The sequence below is a fragment of the Serinus canaria genome, chromosome 12 (assembly GCF_022539315.1).
Source record: "Serinus canaria isolate serCan28SL12 chromosome 12, serCan2020, whole genome shotgun sequence".
Lineage (NCBI taxonomy): Eukaryota > Metazoa > Chordata > Aves > Passeriformes > Fringillidae > Serinus > Serinus canaria.
In genome coordinates this window covers 14,189,968-14,217,011 of record NC_066326.1, presented here as the reverse complement: position 1 = coordinate 14,217,011, position 27,044 = coordinate 14,189,968, and the positions used below count along the sequence as shown (strand labels likewise).

At 44.5% G+C, this 27,044-nt stretch overlaps 1 protein-coding gene across 1 annotated transcript in view; it reads left to right on the top strand.

Moving 5' to 3' along the window:
- The first annotated feature begins 200 nt into the window (after positions 1-200).
- Positions 201-27,044, top strand: part of DNAH1 (dynein axonemal heavy chain 1) — a 67,608-nt gene continuing 40,764 nt past the window's right edge. Inside the window, exons 1-24 of the mRNA XM_050979492.1 lie at positions 201-284; positions 600-672; positions 3,154-3,328; positions 3,817-3,973; positions 4,498-4,630; positions 5,591-5,752; positions 6,274-6,526; positions 8,360-8,517; positions 9,325-9,536; positions 10,759-11,054; positions 12,052-12,202; positions 12,797-12,990; positions 13,850-14,075; positions 14,695-14,814; positions 15,600-15,682; positions 17,102-17,243; positions 18,334-18,489; positions 19,470-19,668; positions 21,447-21,700; positions 22,585-22,797; positions 23,483-23,647; positions 24,346-24,467; positions 25,034-25,139; positions 26,243-26,422. Of these exons, the coding sequence (XP_050835449.1) occupies positions 201-284; positions 600-672; positions 3,154-3,328; positions 3,817-3,973; positions 4,498-4,630; positions 5,591-5,752; positions 6,274-6,526; positions 8,360-8,517; positions 9,325-9,536; positions 10,759-11,054; positions 12,052-12,202; positions 12,797-12,990; positions 13,850-14,075; positions 14,695-14,814; positions 15,600-15,682; positions 17,102-17,243; positions 18,334-18,489; positions 19,470-19,668; positions 21,447-21,700; positions 22,585-22,797; positions 23,483-23,647; positions 24,346-24,467; positions 25,034-25,139; positions 26,243-26,422 (4,014 nt within the window). The remainder of the gene's footprint in view (positions 285-599; positions 673-3,153; positions 3,329-3,816; positions 3,974-4,497; positions 4,631-5,590; positions 5,753-6,273; positions 6,527-8,359; positions 8,518-9,324; positions 9,537-10,758; positions 11,055-12,051; positions 12,203-12,796; positions 12,991-13,849; positions 14,076-14,694; positions 14,815-15,599; positions 15,683-17,101; positions 17,244-18,333; positions 18,490-19,469; positions 19,669-21,446; positions 21,701-22,584; positions 22,798-23,482; positions 23,648-24,345; positions 24,468-25,033; positions 25,140-26,242; positions 26,423-27,044) is intronic.

Sequence of the window (27,044 nt, the reverse complement as noted above, 5' to 3'; positions counted from 1 at the left end):
CTGCTGGTGTCCCTACTCCAGGACCCTCCAGTAGCTCGGGGGTAAGTGCATAGAGCAGTTCTTTCTCCAGCACTGTCCTGAAAGGAGAAGAAGACTGATGGTACAGCTGGTGTGGACACATACAGGCTTCTCCCCAGGTCCTAACCCTTCCTTTGCTCAGAGGCCTTTGTGCAAGGCCTTGATCTGTACAAAGTGAAGCCATGAGGCTCATCCTGGTCAGAGTTGTGCTGCCTTTCTCTGTAGCCAGTGACAGCACTATCATGATTGCCTGGTTCAGGATCCCAGTATGGCAGGGCAGGCCTGTGGTTGTGGTGATATATAGCAGTAAAACCCTAATAACCGGCTGCCTAATCAGCCCCCAGTCAACATCCTTAGCTGACATCAGGCCACATGCTGCTGGAAGATCCCCTGCCCCTGTGCATTGGGCTGAATTTTTTGGGTATTTATGTCTCTGAGCCTTTTCTGACCATTACTCACAGTCTCAGCCGTCCCTAAAGTCTGGTAAAGTCAGTCTTACAGTCACACTTTATCTCTGTACCTCTATGATCCCCACTCACACTATGCCATGGCTGTGCTCTGACACTTTCCTCATGTTCCAGGGTGCTTCTGCTGGCCCCCACGTGTCCCAGTCTTTGGTGAACCAGGCAGAGCAGGAGCAGCACACCCCTAAAGGTAAATATGCTGAGAGGGAACGAGGTGGGGCAGGAAAGTGGGCCATAAATGTTCAGATTGCCTACAGTGGGCATGCTGGGAATTAGGCTGCTGCCTCTGGGTTCCTGCTCTGCTTTCATTTTCAGTGCTCAGGGATGGTGCTGAGCTGTTTAAATACCCCGTGAAAAGTGAATTTTGTTTAGAGGTGCAGCAAAGTGATCTGAGTGGGTGGTAAAACCCTGCTTCCTTTTCTCCTGGATAGATCCACTTCCCCCAGGGTTCAGGGTGGACTGTGCTGGTGCCTGTGGGAGTTCTGGTCCTGCTGCCAGGACAACACTGAATTTGCATGTGTTCTTACTGTGCATGAAGCCAGCAGTGTCCTTTTCCTGTGAAAATCATAGAATATCCTGAGTTAGAAGGGACCCTCAAGGATCATCAAGTTAAACTTCTGGCCCAGCACATGATAACCCCAAAAATGAGACCTGCCTGTGAAAGCTGTTTTTGGGATTTAGATATAGCCAAAATCATGGCCTTCCCTCATTTATTTATTCTGCACCCAGCTGCACCCCAGAGCAGATTGTTCTCCCTAGATTCAAGGACTCTGTGTGTGTACAGAGCTTCTGGTGCCACCTGCTTACAAAAACTTGTGTCATGGATGCTCAAATATAGGAACAGAGAATGGTTGAAGGTTTGCCAGCACTCTCCTGGCCCCTAGAGCCCTCCTGGGGATATGGATCATAGACTGGCAGTGGGTGGGAAGAAAGTGTGTGTGTGAGAGGATTTTAGAGAAAGATGGGAACTGTATATACCACCCTCCTGTGCTTAGATGTGACATTTATTTTCATGAGTGAGGACAAATGACTGTTTCCTCAAGTGAATCTTGACAAGCTAGACTCATCTTTAACAAGTGGAGACAGAACTCTATTTATGATCTGCTGCTTCTTCAAGGGGGAAGAAGCCATCAGGTTGGAAATGTAAATGCAAATGAAACACTAAGTATTGACATAAATAGTTGATAGTGCACAAAGTGCCCTAATGGATGGTGCCATGGATTTGGCAACTATAAAGTGACTAAATTGGAACAGCTGTGCTCCTTGACAACAAATACAAATCAGGGCCATTCTGTAAAGACCCCAAGCAAGAGATGTACACAAGGCTAAAGAGCTGCATTTTAGGGATTCCTCACAATTACTTTATGGACCGTGCAAGTGTGTAAGAGCACATTCATGCCAGGGTAGCTGCCCTTCCCGAGGGAGGGAAGTAGAGAGAGAGGAGCCAGTTAGTGGCTATTTCCTTTAGTCTCTAAGCAGACAACATACAGCTACAAGGATTGAGCCAGGGGCCATTTTAGAAGGACAAGGAAATGACCTCTTAGAGGACCCTTCCTATATCCAACCATCCTGAAACATGTCTGGCTTTAGCATTATTGGCTGCTCTGCACAATTGCTTTGAAATCAAGGGTCACATCCATGACTCCACATGCAGCACAGTGAACAATTGGGTTCAAAGCTTGACATTCAAAATACCCAATTGCAAACCAGAACCTTACGTTTCTCCTTGATAGAGTGTGAAAGTTCATCAAAGGAAAATCTCTCTCACTCCACTAAAATCTATTTTTAGTTCAATGCTTAGCTCTGTCTAGGGAATAGTGGTTTTTAAAGCTTGCATGCAATTACTTAATTTAGGTTAAGCTTCAAATTCCCAGTTTGCTGCTGTTCTATTATTTGCAACTTGTTTAGCAATATAAACAGTTTGGTTTATTTATGGGGTAAATGACATGGTTTAATTTCTGCCAGTTCTTGGAAATGTATACTTTTTTTCTTAGTCCAAATTTCTGTTGAAAATGTTTGGCCAAATGGTGAGATTGTTGGCTGTTTAACTCTATTTTTTCTCACACCGTTGCTGATGTGAGTAGGTGTTTTGATTGAGCAAAAAGCTGAGAAGAGAGCGGTTTGTCCCAAGGTGTGAATAGGCACTTCAGGAGACAAAGATGACCTGTGCAGCTTCTTTTCCCCTGTAATATTCATCAACCCTTTATCACCACCTTGACCAATCTCCTCTCAGCTATAACTGACTCTTGGTCTCAGGGCCCCCCTGAGAGGCAGGGGGATCCCATGCCTTTCTGAGAGTGATGGAAGCTGTGCATTAGAGACAGTAATTGCCCACTGTCATGTAGAGAGTCTGTAGCAAAGTTGGGAACAAAACAGAGCTCCTTAGAGCCAGATCAGTGCCTTAGCTCCCAAAAATCTACATGACAGTAATTCTCAGTGGAGTTTTCTTCTATGCCATTATTTTGATACTGGAAAACCATAATCACATATTGTAGCAGGAAAAAAAAATCTTTATTTCTGTTTCTAATTTGAGGTCTGCTTGATTTCTCTTACAAATCTAGTGAAGTGACTTCTGCAGACAGCCCAGTAGACAGCAGAGTCCTCCTTTGTGTGTGAATGTAAAGCAAAGTGATGCCTGGTGGTTTTAGATGTGTTTCTCTTTGTTTCTTAGTCACAAAATTCAAGACACCTGCGAACTTTAAAGGTCTCATGGAGAAGCAAACGGTTGGACCATCCACTGAGATCCTCACTGAGTCAGATTTCCCTGAACAATCATTTAAGCCCAAAGTGCAGATTCCTTTCAAACGTGTTCCAGGGCAAAACCCTCGGAAGGTTGAAGTAGAGAGGTAAGTAACCAGAAGGTGGCTAGAGGCATCACTGTGGAATGGACACAGCAGATTAGGGGGTTGACTTTTGCTTTCAAGACATAACATGTCAAAAATCCTTAAGAAAACCTTATCCTGTAAGGCAGTCTCCAAAGTGGGGTGTGCATGAATTGCAGAGGGTGCAGAAGACAATTCACTGGGATGTGGGGTTTTTTAATAGTGTTTATGTCATCTTTTTGTCATTCTTTTTTTTTGATTTCTGGGTTTGTGTACACTCTATAATGTATTAGTAACATAGTACAGTATATAATTTATAGATTGGAGTAACTGATCTTTCTAGGTCACTTCCACTGAATTATTTTGTGCTGTAAATGAAGAAATAGACATGGATGCAATGTGTTCTAAAAATGTTTTTACTGGTAGGGGTGCACAGTGAAAAAGTGTAGTTGTAGGCATGGGAGTGCCTATAGGCACATTAAGTGGTTATTTCCTCTTCTAATGTAATCCAGGAGGAGACGGCAGTATCTCGCCTTTGACATTGCTGAGCTCCTGGCCAGCAAGGGGATAGACTCCAATCAGCTGATGCCAAGGCACTATGACCCTGAAAATATGCCACCTATTGAGGAGACAAAAGATTCTGTGTTTCCCATCTACCTCCCATTACAGGTAAGAGAGCACGTTTGGTACTTGTGATCTGTCTGCTTATACCACAGGAGGTTTCTGAGGACACTTAGCCAGTATTGACACAACAAGCAACAAAACAAGGAAATGCTTTTGAGCTGGCTCGGGCACTGAAGGGTCTCTGCAAGATGCTGAGCATCCTCTGCAGGATGCCCACAACTTCCATCAAAACTAATAGTCCTTGAGAGTGCTCCTCACTGGCCTTTGTGTGTCCAAAGGAAAGGTGTCTCACGTTTCCTTCTGAATGCAGTAGTCAGCAGTATTGCTACAGGAAACCTCTCCAGGTGTTGGTTTGTTTTCCCTAGGAAACGACTGGAGGTACAAATACTGCTGTTTGGGAGAAAATTGTCAGCCAAATATCAGCGCAGCTTTTGCACCTGGACTGATTTCCAGATTTTGTAGCCCATTTAGAAACTGCATGTTAATGTTTTCCTCTCATGAAATTTTTTATTGGGTGTTTTCTTGTTTCTGGAGTAAATTTTAATTTCCCTCATGTCCTTGCTTTTTAGGTATTTGACAATGATGAATTTGACTGTCGAACTCCAGAAGAGTGGATGTCACTAGGGCTGGAGCCAGGATCTTCTGATAGAAAGCCAGTGCCTGGAAAAGCGCTTTTACCTACAGATGATGTACTTGGACATGGTAAAACTTGAATCAGTTCCTGCTCCAGCAGGGCAACACTAACAGTTACAAGCCCTTTCAGCAGAAAGGAATGTGTAGATTCTGATGAGTGTAGCTCTGAAAAGCCGTATCTCATTTTGGCCAGGCTCAGGCAGTCAGAGCCAGAGACCAGAGATCTCACTGACTGCAAGTCCTTCCCTGGACCGTTTCCACTTTGTTAAAAGTTGCCTTTGCCTTTTGACTTTCTGTCAGCACAGACAAAATTTCTCTTTATTGGTGCGTAGCTATCTTCGTGGAGTTAGGGTGTTCTAACTCCTAGGGCACAGTATGTTCTGCCTGGATTTCTCTGCAAGTGCAGGAGCAGAAGATGAGTTCAGACTACAGTGAACATACAAGTAGTAAACCTGGGCCAGATTAAGTGATGTGGACATTGTTTTCCAATAATTTGTAGCCTTTTCAGTGGGAAGGCATTTCCAGGTACAGTTGTACTGAAGTCCAGCTGTGGCTGCAGCTCACATTAACACATCTGCAGTACCTTTAAAGCATGGGAACCGGCATCTGCAGCTCTGGAGCAGCCTCCAGAGGCTTGACTGTCTGCAAAACTGAAGCATAAAAACATAAGCTCTGTGTATCCTTGGGCAGCCAGCACAAGATGGCTGAGTTCTGCCTGCAGCTGTCTTGGGGAATACCACACCTGATCACTCCTCAGGTTGAATGGACAGATAATGCTGTCCTGACCTGTGTCCATATTGTTATCAATATAAATACCTGTCGTCTGGTGTGTGAAAAACATTGAAAATTCTAAGCTGTAAGACCTAAATTCATTATTTAATTGGTCACAGCAGAAGCTCTCTGAGATTGACTGAGATTCAAACAAGCAAATGGATTTGACTGTGGCATCACCACTTAGATCAGGAAAGTCCATTTGCTGTAGCCTCCAGGAGAATGGACTAACCCTGTTTTAATCCTTGGCTCTCTCAGAGGACCCCAAAAGCCAGGAGTTGATCTACATGTGGATTGATGTTGGTGTTCTGGATTATGACAAGGAGACAGACCTCTACTTGGTCCATAAAACAGATGAGAAAGGTCTGGTGCGTGATGAAGAAGGGAGACCCATCCTCAATGGAGGAATAACTCCAGAAGGTGTGTTTCAAATAAGGTCTTTTGGGACCTGTCATATAGTCTGAGAGCCAGTTCATTACCCATGCTTGTCCTAGCTGGACATGGGAAGGACACCGAGAAGTCATTTAATCCCTTTCACTGTTATCTCTCCTGATATGTGTCTATTAAACTTATCTGAAAAGACCTCCAGGGAAGAGAACTCCACATCTTAATTTGATCCTGTTTGAGGTTTTCCCTTTGTAGACACCTTTCTTTTTATTCCTTCTCCCATCCTTCCTGCGTTCAAGAAAAGTAAAATGTTGGGATTTCTGGGTCAATGCCATTTTGAAAGAGAATGTGGACAGATTAAAATGAAGTACCCTTCTCCTGAAATGTTTAGAGATGCTCTGTATCTCTTGCTGTCCTCAGCCTTGGTCCCTCATTTTGATCTCCCGCAAACAGCCCAATTATCCTGTCTATCGAAAAGCTGCTGTCAGCACTTCAAGCCATTCTGAGTTTTGTTTTCCCTGCAGCCTCTTGTAAGCTGTCCTTTGATTTCCCAGGAAGAGCTCCGCTGTTGCCGTGTCAGTACTGGGTGCCTCGGGTGTGCCTGCAGTTCCTGGCCGAGGATCCCCAGGTGTTTGCGGAGCGCGTGGCGTATGCCGACAGCCTGCGCAAGAGGACGCAGGGGCTGCTCATGTACCACCTGTACGTGGACTGCATGCCCACAGAGGGGCTGGACACCATCAATGAGAAAAGCCTGCAGAGGGTGAAGCGCTTGGCTGTACAGACTCCCAAACTGAAGGATGAGAAGAGGTAAAGTTTTGGGGTTTTGTGGTTGAGATGACTTTTGAGGTATTAGAAAGTTCTTTTTTCCCAGCCCCGCAACCGAAGAAGAAGTTGAGATTCGTTGGTTCTGCTTTTCAAGGTTGTTTATTTTTTCTTATTTATTACGTTCTTTCTCTGACCTGCTGAGGTTTGTCCAGCAGGTTGGGTTGTGGCACAGCCTCTGCCCTTGGGGTGATGTTAACTTTTTCTGCTAAGAACTATGTGTACTTCATTTACAATAGTTTTTCAATACCTATCACCTATGTTAGACAGTCTGTCTCTATTCTAAACCAATCAAAAGTGTCACCATCTTAGCAGAAGATGGAAGACGAGAAGAAGGAGAAGGACAGGACACGCCGATTCTTCCACCTTGCTTCTTGAACCTCCATTCTAAAACCCCAAAATTCTACCTTTTCACCCTGTGACAAATTAACTATTATTCTACTCAAACTCTTGTGGCTTGTAAATCCTCACTCGTAGTTGGTAATTTTTTCCGTGGACTAAAATCGAAGGCCCAGGTGTTTTTGACTCCGTGCCAAGGTCTCTGAGCCCCTTGCCAGGGTCTCGAGTCACCCAGGGCAGCCAGAGGAATGTTCTGGGTCCCGACAGTAAAGCATCATGTACTTGTCTGGGGGCTCAGCCTTCCATCCATAAACATTGTGGGACTTCATAGGGCTACAAAACAAGTGTCAGTGGAGGCAGATCTTGAGCAGCCAACTCACAGACCATGAGTCTCACCTGACTTCCATTCTGTGCGCAAGCACACCACGCAGTTACCCAGAGTGGCATCAGAAGGAGGCAGATGGCAGCCCCAGGGACACGTGTACAGGATGGGTGGGCTGTCAGTGTTCGCAGCTGAAGTAGTTTCCATATGCAGACTCCACTGCAGTTAAGTGGCCTTCAACAGCAAGAAGATTGACAAAAAATGGCGTGGCTGACCTTGCTGTTCCCGTGCTTTTGAGGAACAGATCAGTCATTGCTGTACTGATCTGCAGACCACCCATTGTCTCCAGAGACCTGGCTGTTGTCTGCTGATGACCCTTCTACCTATTAACAGCTGCTAAAACAAATCAAAAGAAGAGCTGCACAGGGGAAGGCAAACAGAACAGGAGATATCCACCTGAATATAGTGGAGTATCTCTTTGCAATGCAGTTCATATTGGGGAGGCATTTTAATGTCCCTGGGCTGATGAATCATGAGCCACTGATGGTGTTGCTGGGAATCAGCCGTGACTGATTGCCTTGCTCAGAAATAGGAAGGTGTGAGGAGCTGCATGGTCTGCCAGCCTGAACTGGAAAGTAGGAGAGTAATTAGTCTCTGTGAGCAGAACTACAGGGATAAAGAAAAGTACTCTGCCTGCTCGAGGTAAAGGATGATGATTTCTTAAGGCAAATGGAGCAGGGTTTCAGCACTTATGTGAGTGTTCTGGCTGAGGAAATGGACAACAGGAGGCAAATGGGAGGCCAGCTTGGATAGCCCAACTTTTCCAGAACTGCCAGCTACTTTCTTTAGTTGGTGGTTATTTCTCCTTCACTCTCTAATGTTTCTACCCAGTGGAGATGTTGCTTTGAACTGAAAAGACACTTAAAAAGGCTACAGTCCTAGTCCTCACTCCATGCTTGCCTCTGTCATTAAAAGTCCAGTTGATACCTTTGCTGGCTGCTTCATTTTCTGCACAATTCTCCTGATGTGTTGAGTGGTAGGAGGGCTTCTGGGTTAGCACATTTGGGAGGGAGGTAGGGGTGGAGTTTGCAGTAAAGCTACAGACATACACATGCTCAAATGCCATGGGTTCTCAGTGTTCCTGTGTCTTGTAACAGTGTGTTAGACCAAATAAGCAGCCTGGAGAAAGAAGTGAAATTAGACTATAAACACACCATGAACATGATCAGCTTTGACAGAGTCGTCGCTTCCAAACCCGAGATGTTTTCTTTTGTTACCCTGCCAGACAAAGAGCAGAGGGAAGCACCAGACAAAGGTAGGGGACACAGTGAAACAGTTCGATTTCTTGTCTTTGATAGGATTTGTGGTTTGCTGCAAGAACTCTCAGGTTCATGGTAATGATTAGAGCTCCAAGGGGCAGCAACAGGAGATTATGTGAGACTTTTGAGTATGTCTCCTCTTTTTTAGGGTATATTTCCATGCTCATGTTACCTCAGTATAATTAGAACTCATCTGCTAGGCTGCAGTAATTCTGCAAGTGTACCCTTAATGGCACCAGATGTTTGGCAGTGTGATTGGCTTACCACTGTGCTAGGGCTGACTGCCTTGCCTTTGCTGTGCCCAGCTGGGAAATGCCTCAGGTGTGGAAGAGGGCTCAGGCTCCTTCAGAGTCCCAAACAGGAGGAAAACGTCCCCACTAAAAGATGGGAGGGGGGAGGGGAGCACATTTTGTGCACTGCAGTCTTCCAAAAGCAGGAAGGCCTTGAGGTGCTTCACAAGTGGCCTCTCACAGATGAGATGACTCAGCTGTGCCTTGGAGCCTCAGTGGGAAGTTTCTTGAGTTCCAGTGTTCTATCACATGGAGATTTCATGAGCCAAAGCTTTGGGAAGGTCAGGCACCAAGACAGCACCTCAGCCCCTAATGGGAGGCTGCAGAAGGTCTCTGCAGTGGAGCAGAGACTCCCTCTTTCATCCAGCCATCTGCTGGAGCTGCTGCATGATAAGGCCTGTGCATTAGAGCAGAGTCCTTTTCACAATTGCTTCCCAAAGGGACCTGTACTCTAAAAACAGAAGCTGAAATGGCTATTGCAGGCAATGACATTATTTCTTTTTTTGGTGCTAGGGATCATTCCTATCCCAGACTATCCTTTCCATAAACGACGGAGAGAATTCAACTTCCTCTCACTCCTGACCAGGCCAGAAGCCATCCATCTCCTTGCACAGGTACAAGATGAGTGCAACAAGGCAGCTGTCCTGTCTCTGTTTAACACAACTGTAACCAAACTTGTCTCTCTGGAGGAATTTGAAGAGATCCAGACTCAGGCCTTCACTGAGGTGAGCAGAGGAGGTGTGAGGGATGAACACATCGAGCAGGCAGCAGTGCTGTCAGTGTGTATTAGACAGATGCAGCAGCTGCAGTTTGATCTTCTGGAAACTGATGAGCTGTCAAAGGAGGCATCATGTTTGGGGCAGGGAGAAATTTCCATGTGCCTGTTAAATTACTGGGATATGGGGAGAATGGGCTGAAAGAGTCATGGTGCCCTGGTTAGGGTCAGCCAATGCTGACCATGTTCTTAGTGTGTTAAACAAGTGCCCCTATAGGGCTGCAGCCCTTCTTTCCCCCACCTGGTTTATACACAGATAAGGGTCCTGGTTGGCACTCAAGTTTCTTTTTTATTTTTTTTTCCTTTTATTTCTTTTTCTTCATTTTCCCATCCATCCAGCTACAAGGCACGAGAACCTTGATTCCCCCTGAAACACTCATGGGGATAATGCTTTTCTACACTCTATGTTCTTTATATACTTAATTAAATTACTCTGTTTGCAATGCCAATAGAGAGAGTAGGACAAAAATTTGCAGCTCTGTGGTAATTCCCACCAGAGGCTCTTCATGTCCTCTGGTTGAGGGCAGCACGTTGCACCCTGGATGTGGCCACATGGAGTAACTTGCACAGGGTTGCACACTAAATCAGTGGCAGAGAATGTGCTGGTCCTTCCCAGTCCCGTGCTGTTTCAGCTAGGCAGTGTTGTCATCCACTCGGTGACTAAGGTTCTTTTAGTACACACAAACAGCAAGCTGCCTGTGGAGCAGAAGTGACACTTGGTGGTATTTTAATAAATTAAAATACTGCAAACTGCTGCTGCCCTTGGCTTCTTCTGCTCTTTCTTCTCACTTGTCAAGAGAAGACAACATTCTGTCCTTTATGTGCTCATCACACTGTCTACACAACTTTTTGTGAGGGACCCTGACACAGGCAGCTCCAGGGATGCCACTCTATAGAAAAAAGGAAGGAAAGGAAACGCTGTGAGTAAAACAGAAAACTCCCACTGTTTCTTTTTGTGGGTCTTTTGTCAGTGCAGGAGATAAATGACCAGGTTCAGATGTCATATGTGTAGGGGGGGTTGAGAGCTACTTTTAGCTACCACAGCTTTGAGAGAATGGTTTTCTTTCACAGCAGAGAAAGCTCCAACAGCCCCCGTTAGTAGCTCACCTTGCCATACTGTTTTCCCATCAGCCCTCAGAGGATTACTCAGCTTGCTTCTTTCTTTGCCCTAGGTTCAGGAGTTTCTCAAGGGTACTTGGATCGATTCCATAACGACTGCAATTAAGAGCAGCCTTGAAGATGCAGGCAAATGGTTCAACCTGGGGGAGAGTGACTGGGATGCCTACCAGAGCTCCAAGCTGCATAAGCTGATGGAGCGCATCAGGTTCATGCTTCAGGACTCTATGCGCTACCTGATCCAGAACTCGCTCATCAGCTTCACCCAGTTTGTGCTGGATGCTTGCCAGAGTGTCCTGAACTGCCCAGAGGACATGGAATGGGGACCTGACATCACCAACAGTCCCTATGTGTAAGAAAGAAAGAAAAATAAGGGATGGGAAGAGCAGAAAAGTGTAGTGTTGTTGTCTTTTTAACTGCTGTTCTGCAAGCAAGCTTTGCTCTGTGTGGGGCCTTTAAGCTGGGCAGTTTTCCCTAATCCTCCACCTGACATGATCACTGGAGTATGGAAGAAGGACACAGAGCTGGCTGCTCTGTTAGCACAGCTTTCCAGCTGCAGTTAGTGATATGGAGCAGCCCATCAGAACCAAAGTCTGCTGTTTTGATGTACTGTTCTGAAGATCAGCTACCTCCAGCATTCCTGGGGGAGCAAATTGTTGTTGCTAATTTTTTTCTGGCCAGGAAGAATACCAGGAGCATGGCTGCTTAATTCTATTCTTAGATGAAACCTCAGAATTAAAATCTGGCCTGGGATCTTTAAAGAATACCAAATTTAAGTTATCACAGTGCCTAAAATTTTATTCCACTGGATATTGATTTAAGGATTTTTGCTTTTTGTGGTATTAAAGAAGGAATGTTTAGAAATGGAAAGCCAGAAGAAAAGAAAAAAACCCCTGCCACTCACATGAGGCCTCTTACCTTTAAATCATTGGAAGTCCTGACACTGACTTCAGCTAATCCTGAGCCAGGCTGGTCACATGCAAGATTAGAAATACTAATATAACTTCCAGAAGGTGCAGTTTAGGGGTATATTTGAGATACTGAATTTGAAAAACACCTCCAGTTTTTCTGTAAAGCAGCTCCAATTCTCAATAAGGTTATGACTTTGGGGGATCCTGATATGTCATGATTGATGGTTCCTTCACTTTTGATAAAAAAGAGTTCTCAGTGTCTTTACTGTTAAATTGAGAACACAGTGTTTTATATCTTCATCTGCATGAGACAGTCCTCTTCTCGTCTGCTTTCCTTTCCTGTCCAGGAGGCATTTTAGTATCAGCACCAGAGCAATACAGTTGTGTATCGTATTCTCAAAAAGCATCCCTGTTCTTTCTTATCTCTTCCCACCACAGGTCTCAAAGGAATCCACTCTTTGTAACAGACATTGAGCTAGACAGCCGTGGTGTCCTCTTCAGCCCCTCTGTGGAGAGCATTGAGACATCTCTCATCTCTCTGTTTGACAATGGAATCCTGGCGACCCACAGCATCCCACAGCTGGAGCAGGTGAGCATTTCTGCATCACCAGGGATACAGCTGTGCACGTGCCAGTGCATTGCAGCTCAGCACAGACATCCCTGAGCTTGTACTGAGAGAGGGAGGTGCAGAAGTGGGTACTTGGGAATTCAGTTAAATTACTCTGAGCACAGCACTGAGCTAATGCAGTTCCATTCTGGCAGGGTTTCTTCAATCTCCCCAACCTTGTAGCTCTTTTGTCTGGTGGTTGTTTCTGCTTTGGTGCTGCAGGTTCTGTGGACACATGGACACTCTGGTTGCCCTGAGTGGCTGGTGGCTGGTAAAAGCAGACTCATAAAGGAGTCTTTCTTTCATAAAGGAAATAGCACTGTTTCCAGTTCTGTTTGATGCAAGTCCCTTCTGCATATGCATCCTTCTGTCTGCTACTGTGAAAGCCCTGTCTTCCTAGATCCTTGCTCTTTGAGGAGGAGGGCACATAAAACTGATCAAACAATTCCTGACACAATGTAGAAGTGTGGACTGCAAGAGTTCCTGAAGGTGCCACCAGGGATTGCTTTGCCCCCCACTTGAGGAGGCACAGTTAGCTCTGTTTATCCTGAAAGACCTCTTCCCTTCCTCTTGCAGTATGTGTTGGAGAACATGGATATCCCAGGCACCCCCATGCTGGAATCAGTGGGTTTGCAAGAGCCAAAAGTAGAAGAGCTACGTGAAGCTCTGCGCTCTGCCATTCGAAAGACTCGGATCCCTCTCCAAGCCTACGGCAAGAGATACGAGAAGTTCTTAGAGATAAATAACAATGACATCAAGTACTTCCTAAAGTAAGTGGCTTCTGACAAAACCCCTGTGACCACAATGACAAGCCTTTGTGGAAGCTGTTGTGTGGATGTGCTGATGTGAGAGTGTGGAGCTGTTCTGAAACCACGTGCCTCAGATGTGAGATCAGGCCCCTGTCAGAGGCTGCCTTCAGTCATGGGTGACAGTCCATGCTTTTAGAGGACATTGGTGGTGGCACTGGGAATTTCTTCCTGTCTCTGACAGCAGTCACATTCCTGTCATGCTCGTCAGTGTAATTGGAGATATTAATGGCCCTAAAAATGAATCATCCTGTTTGAGAATCCAGTTAGCATACTTGACTCTGACCTCCTTCCTATAGTGTCTGCTCAGGCTGATAGCATTCTGTAGAAAGTAATGTTTTCTTTTGTTTCAACCTCATTGTTTTCATTGCCAAAACTCTTTCCCCCTATTCTGTCCTTTAGCCTCTGTTGCTTTAATGGACTTCTGTTTAGGTCTTATGTTTTCTCCAAACAGTGAGAATTAATCCCTTTTCTTTTTTCTTATTCCAGCTTAATCAATTTACAAATTCCATCTGACAAATTCCTGTCTCTCCCCAGAATACACTGAAGTGCCTACCCTCCCCTTTAGTGCCTCCTGATCTTGCCCTGTTTACACTGCTTTCATTTTGTCTCTCCCTCTCTTCTTGCCACATTTCCTCTTTCATCTCTTTTTTCTACTCTGCAGCTACAATATCTGTGCTCTTATTCCACTCTGCACCTATTGTGTAAATGTATGCCTTATTAATTTCATGTCTTGATCCTTTGAGTGGACACAAACAGCCTGGACGCTCAAATATTCTTAACGTCTACGCAGCCATTTTTTTGTTGGTGTTTTAATTTACAGAGAATATGAAGAGCAATTTCCACCTACTCAGGAGGTAACGAAGATAGTGGAGACATATTTGTCTGAAAAGGAGACCCTGGACCACCTTCTACCTAGTTCTATTATCATTGGCCCCTTTCAAGTCAGGATAGAACATATTAGGCTTAGTCTGTCTGATAAACACAAAGCCCTTGCCACTGCCATGTTGGACATGCTGGCTAAAACCCTCCATTCACAAGTGCAAAAGGTAAGTTAACTGGTTCAATGTATTATCTGTCTCTGTCTTGTCTTGTCCTTCTGCTTTTGAAGTTGCTGTGTTTTTGTGAAATGAGTAGAAGGCCACATTATTTGAGGATATTTTAAAGATCACACTGAGCTGATTACTTAAAATTGAAATTATCAAGGACATATGCAAACCCAACCAAATGAAGAATTAAATATATTTCATAAATTACATGCCTGAAAACTGTAGCTCTTGAGATTAAATTCTTCAAGACCTTGCCATTTTACAAAAGTATGTTGGTGAATTGAAAAGATCTGTCTAGTAGACAACTGAAAAGTCCTTCTGCTTCCTCTGAGGATAACTGGAATGTAGGCAACTGCCTCTGCCACTTGATTGTCTAAATCTGTTATTATCATCATTTTCACTACATACCTGCAGTTCCCCTTCCTCTTTTTTTGGCAGTCTCATTCAGTTTGAGCTGCAATGGGTGAGATGGATGGGAAAAGAAAAAACCAGAACAGGACTGTGTACTCATCCCTTAGACCACCTTTAGAATGGGAGGTGGGTGGATTGGGGCAGGTTTCCCAGTTTGTCTATTAGCCATTGGTGACTCTTTGACGGTGTTTGCTGTGTCCTGCTGCAGATCTGTGAGGCATATGAAGCCATCAGCACCAAAATGCATGAGAGACCCATGAACATCGAGGAGCTGGTTGAGCTGCGGGACTGGCTGAAGGGAGTGCCCGAGCAGCTGGCAGTGCAGGAGGTGGGGCACGCTCTCCTTGGGACAGCACATCTGGGGAAGTGAGGAGGAAATTTGTCAATTCAATGTGTGGTGTCTCAGAAGCAGAACTCCAGTTTTTTACTTGCATATCTTTGTGTGCAATGCCACAAAATTCCTGGCTTTGTATTTTTATAATTCCTAAGATTTGTATTTTTAAATATACATATCATAAATTTAAATCTCTTTGCAAAACAAAATAGCAGTTAAAAATCTTGCCTAAAATACTTATGTATGCATTTTGGTATATTCATGATCCATTCTGCATTTGTGTACTGAATGGCTATCTTCTAAAAATGAATCCTCTTTTCAAGAAAATCTTTCTGTTACCCAGTGCTCAAATTGCTGTTAAAATATTTTTTCTAATAGGACATTTTAGCACTGAGTTATTTCAAAGTTATTTGAAGTGTCTTTTCCCAGCTGAACAAATGGGGATCAAAGGCATCAGTAAGCTGACTTGTCCATGCCAATGAGGCAACCTGGAGGATAACCTAAAACACTCAATTTCTGTCCAGCACTTTATCCACTAGGTCACACTTCTTTTCATTCCCATAGAACAGAGGGCGATGATGGCATGACCATTCACAGAACAAGGGGTTGTAAATCCATTCCCTCTGTTCACACGGCACAGAAGCAGCCCACATCACTTTAAGCTTGTGTGACTAACGCTCTTCAAAAGCACCTCATGAAAATGAGGTGTACACCAGAGACTTGGAATCAGCATGGTCTGAAGGTGTCTACTTTTTTTCTCTTTCTCTCACCCTGTGCAGCAACTGATTGAGGAAGTCATGGAAGATTACAAGGTCATGGAAGACTTCCTTTACAATCTTACCGAAGAAGATTTCACTGACAAGTGAGCACAAGGCATTTCTCCCACTGTCAAAGTGGGACTCTTCAGCAATTACCATTTTCAGTGCTTCAGGGGCCATGTGTCTATCAAGGGCTCCTGCAGAACTTTTAAGTGTCTCTCAGGCTATATGAGCACTGAACTCTTGAAATGAAGTTTGTAGACAAGAAGTGTGAGTTCATGCTGCCTTCTGGCCTGGGGCAAGGCAAGCTGGTAGCTATTAACCTGTTTAACATAGTAAAGCCCTTTTCTCTGGGTGTGTTTTTTTTTGTTGTTGGGGTTTTTTTTGTTTTGTTTTTTGGGTTTTTTTTTTTTGAGATACTTGCAAAGTCTCAAAGTGCACAGTTTAGTCTGTGGCTGAAACTAAATGAACACTTCCAAGATAGGAACACTCCCAGGGTTTTCTTAAGACTGGGAAGAAATTTGAACCCTTGTTATTACTGCAGTTCTCCATGCATCTTCGTCTTAGTTTTATCATTCCAGTTGTGGCCTGACTATGCCCCAATAGCAGAGACAGCTCACAAACTCAGCTACAAGGCTTCTAAAGCTTGTTGAGCCCAGGGAGCGCTTCTCTTATGACATGCACTTGATCCAGTATGTCTGCAACCTGAGTCTCTGCAGAATGCTCCTGAAACTAGAAACATGGGGTGCAAGGTGCAAAAACCCCACAGAAGCTGCAGGAAAGCAGCACAGCCCCAGGCCAGCTTGGAACAGGCGTGGCTATATTCCCACTGCCCAGACCTGCCACAGGCAGGACTGGTAGGAGATGGCTGCATCCCCAGGTGCTGGAGGGGTGTGACCCCCTGTGAGTGTAGTGTGCAAGCCTTGTACTGGCATTGCACACAGGCTGAGGGTCCAAATGGAGGCAGTAATGGGTGGGCTATGGCTGAGCAAGAACCAAGAAATCTGCCTTGGCGTGAGCAGCCAATTTGTGCAGCCTTTCCTGGATCTACAACGCTCTCCCCAGGGCACTCTGCAGAATCCAGGGCTTCCCTGTATCTGGGTTGCGCTGGCCCCTCACTGCCCTGCTTAACAGGAGACTGGCTTTTTCAGTAGCCCTGAAAAGCCATAAGCCGAGACTCTGACCCCATTTTTTTCAGTTCCTTGCAAATACATTCAAAGACAGACATTCCCTCTGGATGCCAACTGTTATTTTGCTGTCTCCTAGCTTTTCAGCAGCATAGTGGATTTGTTCCTTTTAAAAAGGCCCTCCACTTCTCCCCAGCTCTCTCCAGCTGAATAGCCTAGTCACAAGGACTGCATATCAACAAGACAAGCTGGAAAAAAATGTTTTGTTGAAACCACATGTGTTTCTGTTGTTGTAAAGCTTCCTTGTTTGGTGGGATTTGGCTTTCTCATTCTGTGATTTTCAGCATTTCAAACATATGCTCAAAAAGCTTTTCTCTTTGTATCATGTGGGTGCAGGTGGACTGCCAGTTACTGGCCAGTGAAAATGTCCATGGACTCAGAGTCCGTTCGGCTCCAGCACATAGACGATGAGGAAAGATTTCGCAAAACTCAGATTTCAGATCAGAAGGCATTTCAAGAGAAACTGGAGGAAATGCAGGTATTAAGCCCCAGACAATGAACTGTCCATAGAAGGGCATCTTGAAGCTCTTGTCATCAGCCAGGAGGGAAACTTTCAGATGAGATTTTACTCCGATGAGTTTTGAGGTGAATGTGTTGTTAGACCAAATATTAATGCACCCTCCCTTGGTTTTTTGTTGGCTTTTGATTAAGAGTTTCCTTTTTTGTGTGAAAGACAAGACTCTGCAGAAATACTAATTTTTCATTGAGAAGGTGTTTATACAGTGTTCCAATTCTTGGTGCTCAGGAAACATGGGCACCTCCTTTTTCTTTTTTGTGTACTCAGTTCCCTGCAGAGCATCTCCTGTGATGCGCTGCCATCAAGGGGGAAAATACAGCATTCAGCCAGGGAACTCATCTGGTGGGAAAGGACCCTGAAATAATTGCAGAGTTTTGAAGCTGAGATATCTCTGGTGTCTGCTAAAACAGTCTGAATTTTATTTTTTCCTCAGAAACTCTTAAATTCAGGGGGAAGAAAGCCATTTTAGAAAGGTGGAATCACTGACCTAGATTTTCTTGGAAACAGGTTCCCAAAATGATAATACCCTAACACTGGATCAAAAAACCCAAACAAATAAAAAACAAACCCACAGAAAATACCAAAGCAAAATCCAAACCAAACACACAAACCCAAGCTACCGAAGCAAACCATGAAATTTATTAGAGAAGCTCTAGATACCTGTTGTTAAACAATTCTTGGAAACAAACTGAGTGACTAGTAGAGCTATAATTTGCACTTTACTGGTTCTGTAGCAAATATCAGTGTAAATTCAGCATCAAATTTGGGCACAGACTTCTTGTTCCTATTCCTTGGGGATTAACTGTTGTCACAAAGAGGACAAGCAGCTTGTCATCACATTTGCAGTTTCCTCCACCTGACCAGTGGTTATTGCTTCTCCTCACCACTTTCATCACAGTCTAAAAAGAAGTGAAATTGGTTTGGGGGGGTGAAATCACGGACATAAAGATCTCGCCTTTGCATGTAACAAAGAGCACACCAGGAAGCTGTTATCTCTAGAAGCAGCACTCAGCTTCAGAGTCCCAACTTGTGCCTGCCTTTTCTCTTCCAGCTGACTGTAGGTGGGTTTTCTGTCCAGTCAGATGTTAACCAAGCCCATGAGCTGGCTGAAGATGCAAGGGATGTCCGGAAGCAGCTGAAGGAGCTCCAGGAGTTGGCAGTTCTCTACAACAACAGGGAAAGACTCTTTGGCATCAAAGTTACCGATGTAAGTGTCAGGTCCTATACCTGCAGGACTCTGATCTTTGCTGGGATTTCTAGGTGGTAGGTAGAGCAAATAATGAGACATAGTTCCTCAGGAAGGAATCCTTCATGCTGTTTTGGTTTATCTGGGGAGCTGCTTCTCAGTCCTGTAGATTGGCTACACTGCTTCATTGCTCCACTGGGTTGCAGAGAAGCTGATCCCAGGCGAACATGGAGGGCTGCTCAGGGTCTAATATTTCCATTATTTCTGTGAGAGACTTTGGGTGCCCACAGTGAGATATGAGGATGTTCATGAGGAGAAATTGGTTGGGAAGGTCTTGAAGCAGCACTTAGGATGCATCAATTTCTGTAAGGCTGTTGCTGCAGGTCTATGGGTGTGAATGCAGAGTGGGTGCTGGCAGCTGGCTGGGCTTGGAGCGTGGTGTTCTCCTAAGGCAACAGTTTATATAGTTGTAAACACTCATTTTGCTTGTAGCTGCTCAGCTGCCAGTGAGTCATTGTCATCCACATCCAGCCAAGTCTGGCTGCAGACCAGAAGTGGAGTTCACATGATGATCCTTTCCTACCCTTCATTCTCTGGTTACTTCTCCTTCCCTGTAAGGAGCCAAGTTTTAATATGATAATGGTGTGTGCTTTCACTGATGGTGTGTGGCCTGTCCATCAAAATCTCCTCATTCTGCAGGAGAGTTTGGTAGAGGCAAGTGGAAAGAGTGCTTTCCATGCCACACACATGGTGCAGGCACAGCTCCACTGGATGTACATTGGCCTGAATGTGTCAAGCCCAGCTTTGCTGGTTGCTCTCCCTTGAAATACGTATTGTTGGCCCAGGAGAAGGTAGTCTGATATATTCTCTTGGAATACATGTTTTCTCATTGCTGGCTTCAGATTCAAAAAAGAGGTGGGTTTTTGTGGCCTTTTGACATGTAGCTGTTTTTTGAGGTGAATACACTTGTTGTTTACGTTGTTTTTAATTTCTTTCTAAAGTACAGTGGGCTGAACAAGATGCTTAAGGACTTCCAGCCATACTATGATCTCTGGACTACAGTGTCAGACTGGATAAAGTGGAATGTGAGCTGGATGAATGATTCTCTCCTTAAAATTGAGGCAGAGGAGCTAGAAAAGAATGTCACTGACTCTGTTAAAACCATGCAGAGATGTGTGAAGCAGTTCAAGGATTCACCAGGTACATGCACAGTCTGGGGGAAAGGAAGTTGGTGCACATCAGCATTTTGATGTGAAGCATGTCACAGAGTGCTCTAAACAGGGATTATCAGGAAGTCACATGTGTATTAGAGACAGCTGGGAAAATGCTAACAAAGTTATTTTCCGCTTTTTTTCCTGAAACTAAACTATGATGATTCACATCTAGATACTAGTTACAGGCTTGAAGTACCAGCCACCCTCTGATGTTGCAGTTAGTATTTACTAAGTATATATATATATATATATATATATATATATATATATATGTAAAGTGCAATAATCCAGGCTAGTCAGCCCACTGTCTAGACGTGTGGGTTTAAGCCCTTGTGCAAAGTCAGGCAGCAAGGGAACTTGAATCTGGGTCTTGCAGGTGCTATTTTCTGGGCCAATCTTATTTTCTTTATTAGCCAATGCATTTAATGGAAAGCCAGAAGAGGTCTTGATTTTGTTATGAATAAAATGAAATTGCAAAATCTGGAAATGATCTCTGCAATATAATAACAATTTTCCTTCTTGCCTGAATGTGTATGAAGTTGAGATGATTGTGCTCAGCCCTTGCAATTCACATGAAGGTCTTTTGACCATTTCTCCTAATAAAGCTGAAATTGAAACTTCAGTTGTAGCTTAACTTGCCATTCCCTGGTTCTCAGAGATGTGTTGGTCAATCTTTAGAGCTAATTCTAAAATCTCCTGCCAGATGGCTTAGATTGAAATATATTTTGCTGTGGGTGATTTTTGATTCATCCTTTTTAACTTGAACTTGCTCTTAAACAATGCCATGAATCAGCCCCAATGGAGGAGGTGATGAGTGGATGCATGAGTAACTATGAATCATTATGATAAACAGAAATACTAAGAATACCTGCTTAGTTCGTTGCAATATTCTCTGGTACCTGGATATTTGTTTTGTTCTTTGCATATCCCCAGTAGGGAGCATGAGGTGATCACATCTTTGCTGCAAGCACGCAGTACAACTGGGTAGTGTGCAATAAAAGGAAGCACATGCTATAGCCAGATTTTGGAATGGAAGCAAGTCCCATGTTCTTTACCTACCCATTGTTTTACTCACAGTAGCACATGCCAAAAAAAAAAAAAAGTCATGTTGTTAACAGTGCAGAGGCTTTCTAGGATGCTCCCAGAGAAAAAAGCCTTTTCCCTAACTTTGTCCTTCCTATGAGGCAGAAGTACATTTGTCTGTAGCATGACCATAGGCTGGCAGGGCCTATTCTGCACACTTTCTATTTCCAGGCTGGGATCCCCGCCTGCTTCTATCTTCTCAGTGTCCATCTTCTATTGAGGGTGACCTGAGCTGTGCTGTGAGATAACTTAAAATGCAGGTTTGTTAAGAAGTGAATGTCTTGAAATGATGACTGTAACTTCCAAAATATCTACTGGCAGATGATCATGCTTCAGTCCATATCAAGAAGTTAAATTTGTCTGCCTCTCTTCTTCTGGTGAGCTGTAGCCTAAGGCACACTTCAGCTTAGCATGGGCTTGCCTGTAACAGGATTTTGGTAATAGGCAGATCTGCTTCTTGGGAGCAGGCTTGAATCCTGGCTTAGTGGCCATGTAGAGATAGCCTTCATATCCTCCTTACTTCAACCTGCATCTTCCAGTGCTCTCACCTGCTGCTTACCTATACCATGTGACTAGATGCACATCAGGCTTTAGACAGCTTCTAGGAGTTCCTTAAGGCAACTTCCTCACACGCTGTTGTTGCTGATTTTCTCCCTGTTGTTCTGATTCTCTCCCTGAAAGACTGCCAGAGTGTCGCCAAGGAGTTTCGAGACAAGATGGATGATTTCAAGCAGTACGTGCCCCTAATCCAGGGGCTGCGCAACCCTGGCATGAGGAGCCGGCACTGGGAGATGCTGTCCAGCCAGGTCCAGGCCAAGGAGGAGCTGAACCCCAGCATGACATTTGGTCACTGCTTGGAGCTGAACCTGCAGGACCACATGGAGACTGTTCTCAAAGTGGCTGAGACAGCCAGCAAGGAATACGCCATCGAAAGTGTGAGAAGAGAGGACTTGTTGTGTCTCTGCTTGCTTCTCAAATGGGTTTCTGCTGAGGAGGCAGTCATTGCCTTGGGTGTTGTTCCTGTTGTCCCAGAGTGTTAGACATTCTGCAGCACAAGTAAAAGTGTTGCTGTCCTTACAGAAGGGAGTGATGACCACACAACTTCCACACAGTAGAACTTATTCTGTCTTGTGCAGAATTTCAGTTGTGGCATTAACAGCACTGGTTATGTTGATCCACTGCTAGGGTCTCACTCATCACTGTGGGATTAGTTACTGGTTAAGTTAAAATAAATTGATTGTCTGCACTCTGCCGTTCAAATGTTATGTCAGAAGGATTAGCAGTGACTGGAAACAGAGATGGCAAATCCTTTAAACCAGTAAACGTGCAGGGAAACCTTTCTAGCTCTGGAGATTCATAGGTTAAATAGCCTTTCAGCTTCAGTTCATCAGTTCAGATGTGATCTAAGATGGTCTTGACCTTCTGGCAGCTCTTGTTCTCTGAAATCTCAAGCAACTTCCCAATGGATAGTTCCCCTTTTGTCAAAGCTGTCATTAATCATAGTCATTAATAAGCCCTTTGCTGGCATCCTCTGTGCATCCAGAGCGTAAACAGGCCTGGAGGTGAAATTGCCATTTTTTTCCCCTCAAGGTGTTTGTTTCAGCACTGGTGTGGAGGTGTTGAACCTGTGGGCAATGCAGAGGAAATGTGCTGTTGCTGATTGTGTCATGCATAAAATACAGAGCTGCAGTTTCCAGTGGATTCCAGAAGCAAAAATCTGCCATTTTCTGGAGAGTGGCATTAAGAGAGTTGTGGAAGCTGGGATAACCATTTGCAGAAGTTGTATATGAAAATTAAATTGCTTGTCCCTCTGTTCCAGGCACTCAACAAGATAGAGGCTGAATGGAAATCTGTTTCATTCATTGTGATGCTTTACAAAAACACCAATACCTATATACTGAAAAGCACCGATGACATTTCTCAGCTCCTAGATGATCATATTGTCCTGGTTCAGAGCATGTCTTTCTCACCCTTCAAGAAACCTTTTGAGGAGAGGATGAACTCTTGGGAAACTAAGCTGAAGATGACACAGGTACTGGTTTTTTACCCACACACATGTGGTGGAGGCAGGCAGCTGGGCTGTGCTGCCATGCTCGGACGTGGACACTGTGCAGTTGCTGCTGGGAAGGCTGTTATCAAGAGTGTCAGTCTTTAGGGAAGAATAGGGCCAGTGAAAGCCCTCTGACTCTAGGAAAGTAATGCAGCCCTTTTGCTGCCTATTGCAACATGTTTTGGTGGGGCCAGAGCTTGCCTATTGCTGTGAGTAGTGTTACTGGTCTCTCTAATCACACTGTACTGAGTGGACCTTAGAGATTCTTACAGACCCTGTGAAATCCATGCTAATCATCCACATGTCAGTGCAGGAAAGCACATGGGAGACTGCTGTTTAAGCAGGATCTGCCAGACTGTGCCAGCACTTGCCCATCAAACCAGGAGCGCCCAGCAGGACTCTGACAGCAAAATAGCAGTGCTGCAGGAGAAAAATTCCAAAACTTTTGGAAAGGGGAGTGCTAGGAAATTGTTAATTGTTTGGAAAGGAAATTCCAGCTCCTGACCCTGTAGGTAGATTTTAGAAATATAGAAGGTGTATGTGCGGCATCACCTCTTTTACTTTCTTTCTTGTTTTTTTTAAACATGTCCTGGTGCACAGTTCAAATGGTTTTGTTGAACAGGTTCATAGCGTGGTGTCCTGATATGCTTTTCTTGCTTCCCACTAGGATGTCCTAGAGGAGTGGCTGAACTGTCAGCGCTCTTGGCTCTACTTGGAGCCAATCTTTAGCTCAGAGGATATCAAAAGACAGCTCCCAGTGGAAAGCCAGCGCTACAACATTGTGGATAAGGATTGGAGGGAAGTCATGAAGAGTGCTAATAAAAACCCTGAGGTATGTGCCTTGATGAAAGCCAGTGCAGGTGTCTCAAACACCTTGGAGCTGTGTTCACACAAGGACTGTGTCTTTGAGTCATTGTTTTCATAATGGCATGGACATGAGCAGCACTGTGTTAACTGTGTAGCCTTACCCAGCACATTGTCTCTTGGGTCTCTTCTCTTGGAACCTGGCCTTGTTTTCTGATGCCTGAATGGACAGATCCATTCTCTGTAGTGCCTTCCACCAAAGTCTCCACCCCAGCAGTTTCCTCCTCCTCAACACAGAGAATCCCTGCCTCTTAATGACTCTTGTAACCTGCAGTGGTTGTAATCCATAAGGTAACTCCTTCAATTCCTCCTCAAGACTGAGTCCCTAAGTTTTTTAGAACCATTGTTTTTGCCTGTTTTTGTGTCCTGGTGGCAGTGCTCTGCTCTCTTCTATACTCCAGTCTCCACTTCCCAGGACTCCTTTACTGCTTGTATTCCATATTACAAATGTTGGTATTTAGGGGAAGCCAGAAATGTTTGTCTCCATAAGGGCTGTTTACCCTCCTTACCCACAAAGCTTACACCTCTCCAGATCCCTGAGAATTCCTGTGAATGAGTCATTTAAATCCCATCAGTAACATCACTGGGCAACCCAATTTTCTCCATTGCCTTATCTCTCACATGCTCAGAATACTGATGCCTCCTCTGTTACACATTCTGTTGTAGGTGATTTCTTTGTGCCCTAATCCAAAGCTACTGGAGAAGCTGCAAAAGTGTAACGAACTGCTTGAACTTGTGCAGAAAGGGCTGAGTGAATATCTGGAGACAAAGAGAGCCGCTTTTCCCAGGTAACTCCAAATTTCACTGGACTAGATTGCCCTCCCTCTTTCAGAAAATATGAAAGGAGAGGCTCACTGCTGTTCATTCTGCCAAGAAAGAGCAAAACCACCTAAGATTAGGATTTATGCATGGCCTGTAAACATAAGGAAAGCTGTGCCTTTCAATGCTGCCATCTCATGGGGAGAAAACAGGCACACACAAATGGGGTGAGTTAAGGGCAGTCTGGTAGCATTGTTGCATATCTGTGCCTCAGGATTTATGTAGAAAGGGTGGGGTAAAATGAAAATCTCTAAGTAACTTTGTCTCTTATTCCCTGAAGGAAGACTTCTATTCTTTGATACTCTTATAAACCCTCTTTGCTTGGAAATAACTGACTTCTGCTGAGGCAGAAGTCTGTCTCTATAGAAGGGGAGAGGGCTGGATGGTGGCTGCTCATCTACACAAATACAAAGAGATCAGTAAGCAGTCAGCAACAGTGTCTTTAGCAAAAGGCTTGTTCCCCATTATGCCAGCACTTAGCTCTTGCTGCTGCAGTAAGCAGAGCCTCTCCTCATACTTCTCTCTGTGTTTGTAGGTTCTACTTCCTTTCAGATGATGAGCTGCTGGAAATCCTGTCCCAGACTAAAGACCCCACTGCTGTACAGCCTCACCTCCACAAGTGCTTTGAGAACATTGCACGGGTAGGCACAGCCAGCACACAAGTGGCTTGGCCCGCCTTTGGGAAGCTTTGTCATGGGAGTTGGAGGTGTTCTGAGGTCTGGAGGAATGTTCACATTCTGCTCTATTGAAATGTGTCTCCTGGGAACCTGTACCTGTACATAGGCATTGGAAGGTGCTGCCTGTCCTGAAATGGGATTCCAGCAACCTCACTTTAGACATTTCAAAGCCAGGCATCTGCCCATGAACTGGGTACCCTTGGTTGTCTTTCAGACAATGGGGGGAAATAGGCATCTGCAAAGGGTGACTTAGAGAAATTCACTTAGATAGCCATCCTAGGAGGGGAGAACACTCCCTCTGGAATTGTGTGTCCATCTCACCACGAAGGCCAGGAGAAATAGCTCTGACTTAGCTTTCTACTCACAGGCACCTTGTTAGGATTGAATGCCACTCTTGCTGACAGCCCCAGAAGGGACAAGGACTGAGCAAGCCTGAGCTGAATTAAGTTTCTGCCTTCATCCCTACTTAGGAGCTGGAGTTAACCTGGCTATTTTTCCTCTTTGTTATTTCTAATAGACTCCAGACTCCATAGCTAGTCACAGCTCAAGCCACCAGAATACTCAGACAGTAAAACCAATCTCCTAGTCATTAGTTTGGAAAAATAGAAAGGAAATTGAACTGGAAACATGGTGCAAAGCCATTGGAATAAATAAGGGGACTTTCAGTGATATGCTGGGGCACCAGAGAAGCTGTTAAAATTTTACTCTTAAAACCAGGCACTGTGACATCAAGGGAAATTATTTGAATCTACAGAATTGAGCAGGAGTCAAGGGTCTGAGTCCTACACAGGCAATGAGAAATGTTCATCCTACCTATAATTTGATTTGCTTCACTCAAGTCACACCAGCAATGTGAATCTCTTGTTTTCATACAATCCTTTTCCATTTTTTGGAGAGGTCATTTTGCACATCTATCTCACACTTTATTATCACTACTGGCAACCAAGTTTGCCACCAGGTTTATAATGAGCAAACACTGGTGCAGGCTGGCTGTCCCCCCAGGGCAGGAAAGCAGGGATAGAAAATAAATCCTCCACTCATATCTCCTGTTGTGCTTCTTCCATTAGCTGAAATTCCAGGAAGACCTACAGATCACACACATGTACTCTGGTGAAGGAGAAGAGGTGAAGTTGTCTTCTGCCATCACTCCCACTGAGAATGTGGAGGACTGGCTGGTGGAAGTGGAGAAAGACATGAAGGCCAGTGTTCGGGACAACATAGAAAAATCAATTGGTGTTTATCCAGAGGTAAGAGTTTTATCACAGACTGGCAGGTCTCTGATGTGTTGGTTCCAGGCTTGCCATATTCTATTCTATTCTATTCTACTTTCAAAACACAGCCTTTAATACAGTTGTGTGCCTGTAATTGCAGAATGGGCAGCTGGGCAAAAAGCTAATGGTCCAGCAGAATGCAAACCCTGCACACTCCCTCACAGCTTTCCTGCAGCATGGAACAACCCTGTATGAATCCATATCTATTCATCTCTCCAGACTGCTTCCTCTTTGAAAGCTCTTGTGTCTCACACAGTGTGCTAGGGGCTGGTAAAAGTAATCAAGGCACATAAACTCTTGGTTTCAGTCAGTGCATAGGGGATGCACCATGGCTCTGGTTTCTGTACAAAAGCTATGCTGGTGTAAAATTGAAATTTCTAATCTAGGTAATCTACTTCTAATATATTTTTCAGAAAGGCTGAAAAATAAAGAGGCCTCAGATATTTCTGTTACTTTTTCTTATTCAGACTGAAAATTTGAAAGTAGAAAAGTTAGAATAGGTCAGAGGAGGGGAGACATTCTTTTGGGTCTCACAGATTCCTGCTCTTCACCTGCTAATGGCTACTTGTAAGTGTTACTGCAAGTGGTATAGTGGAGA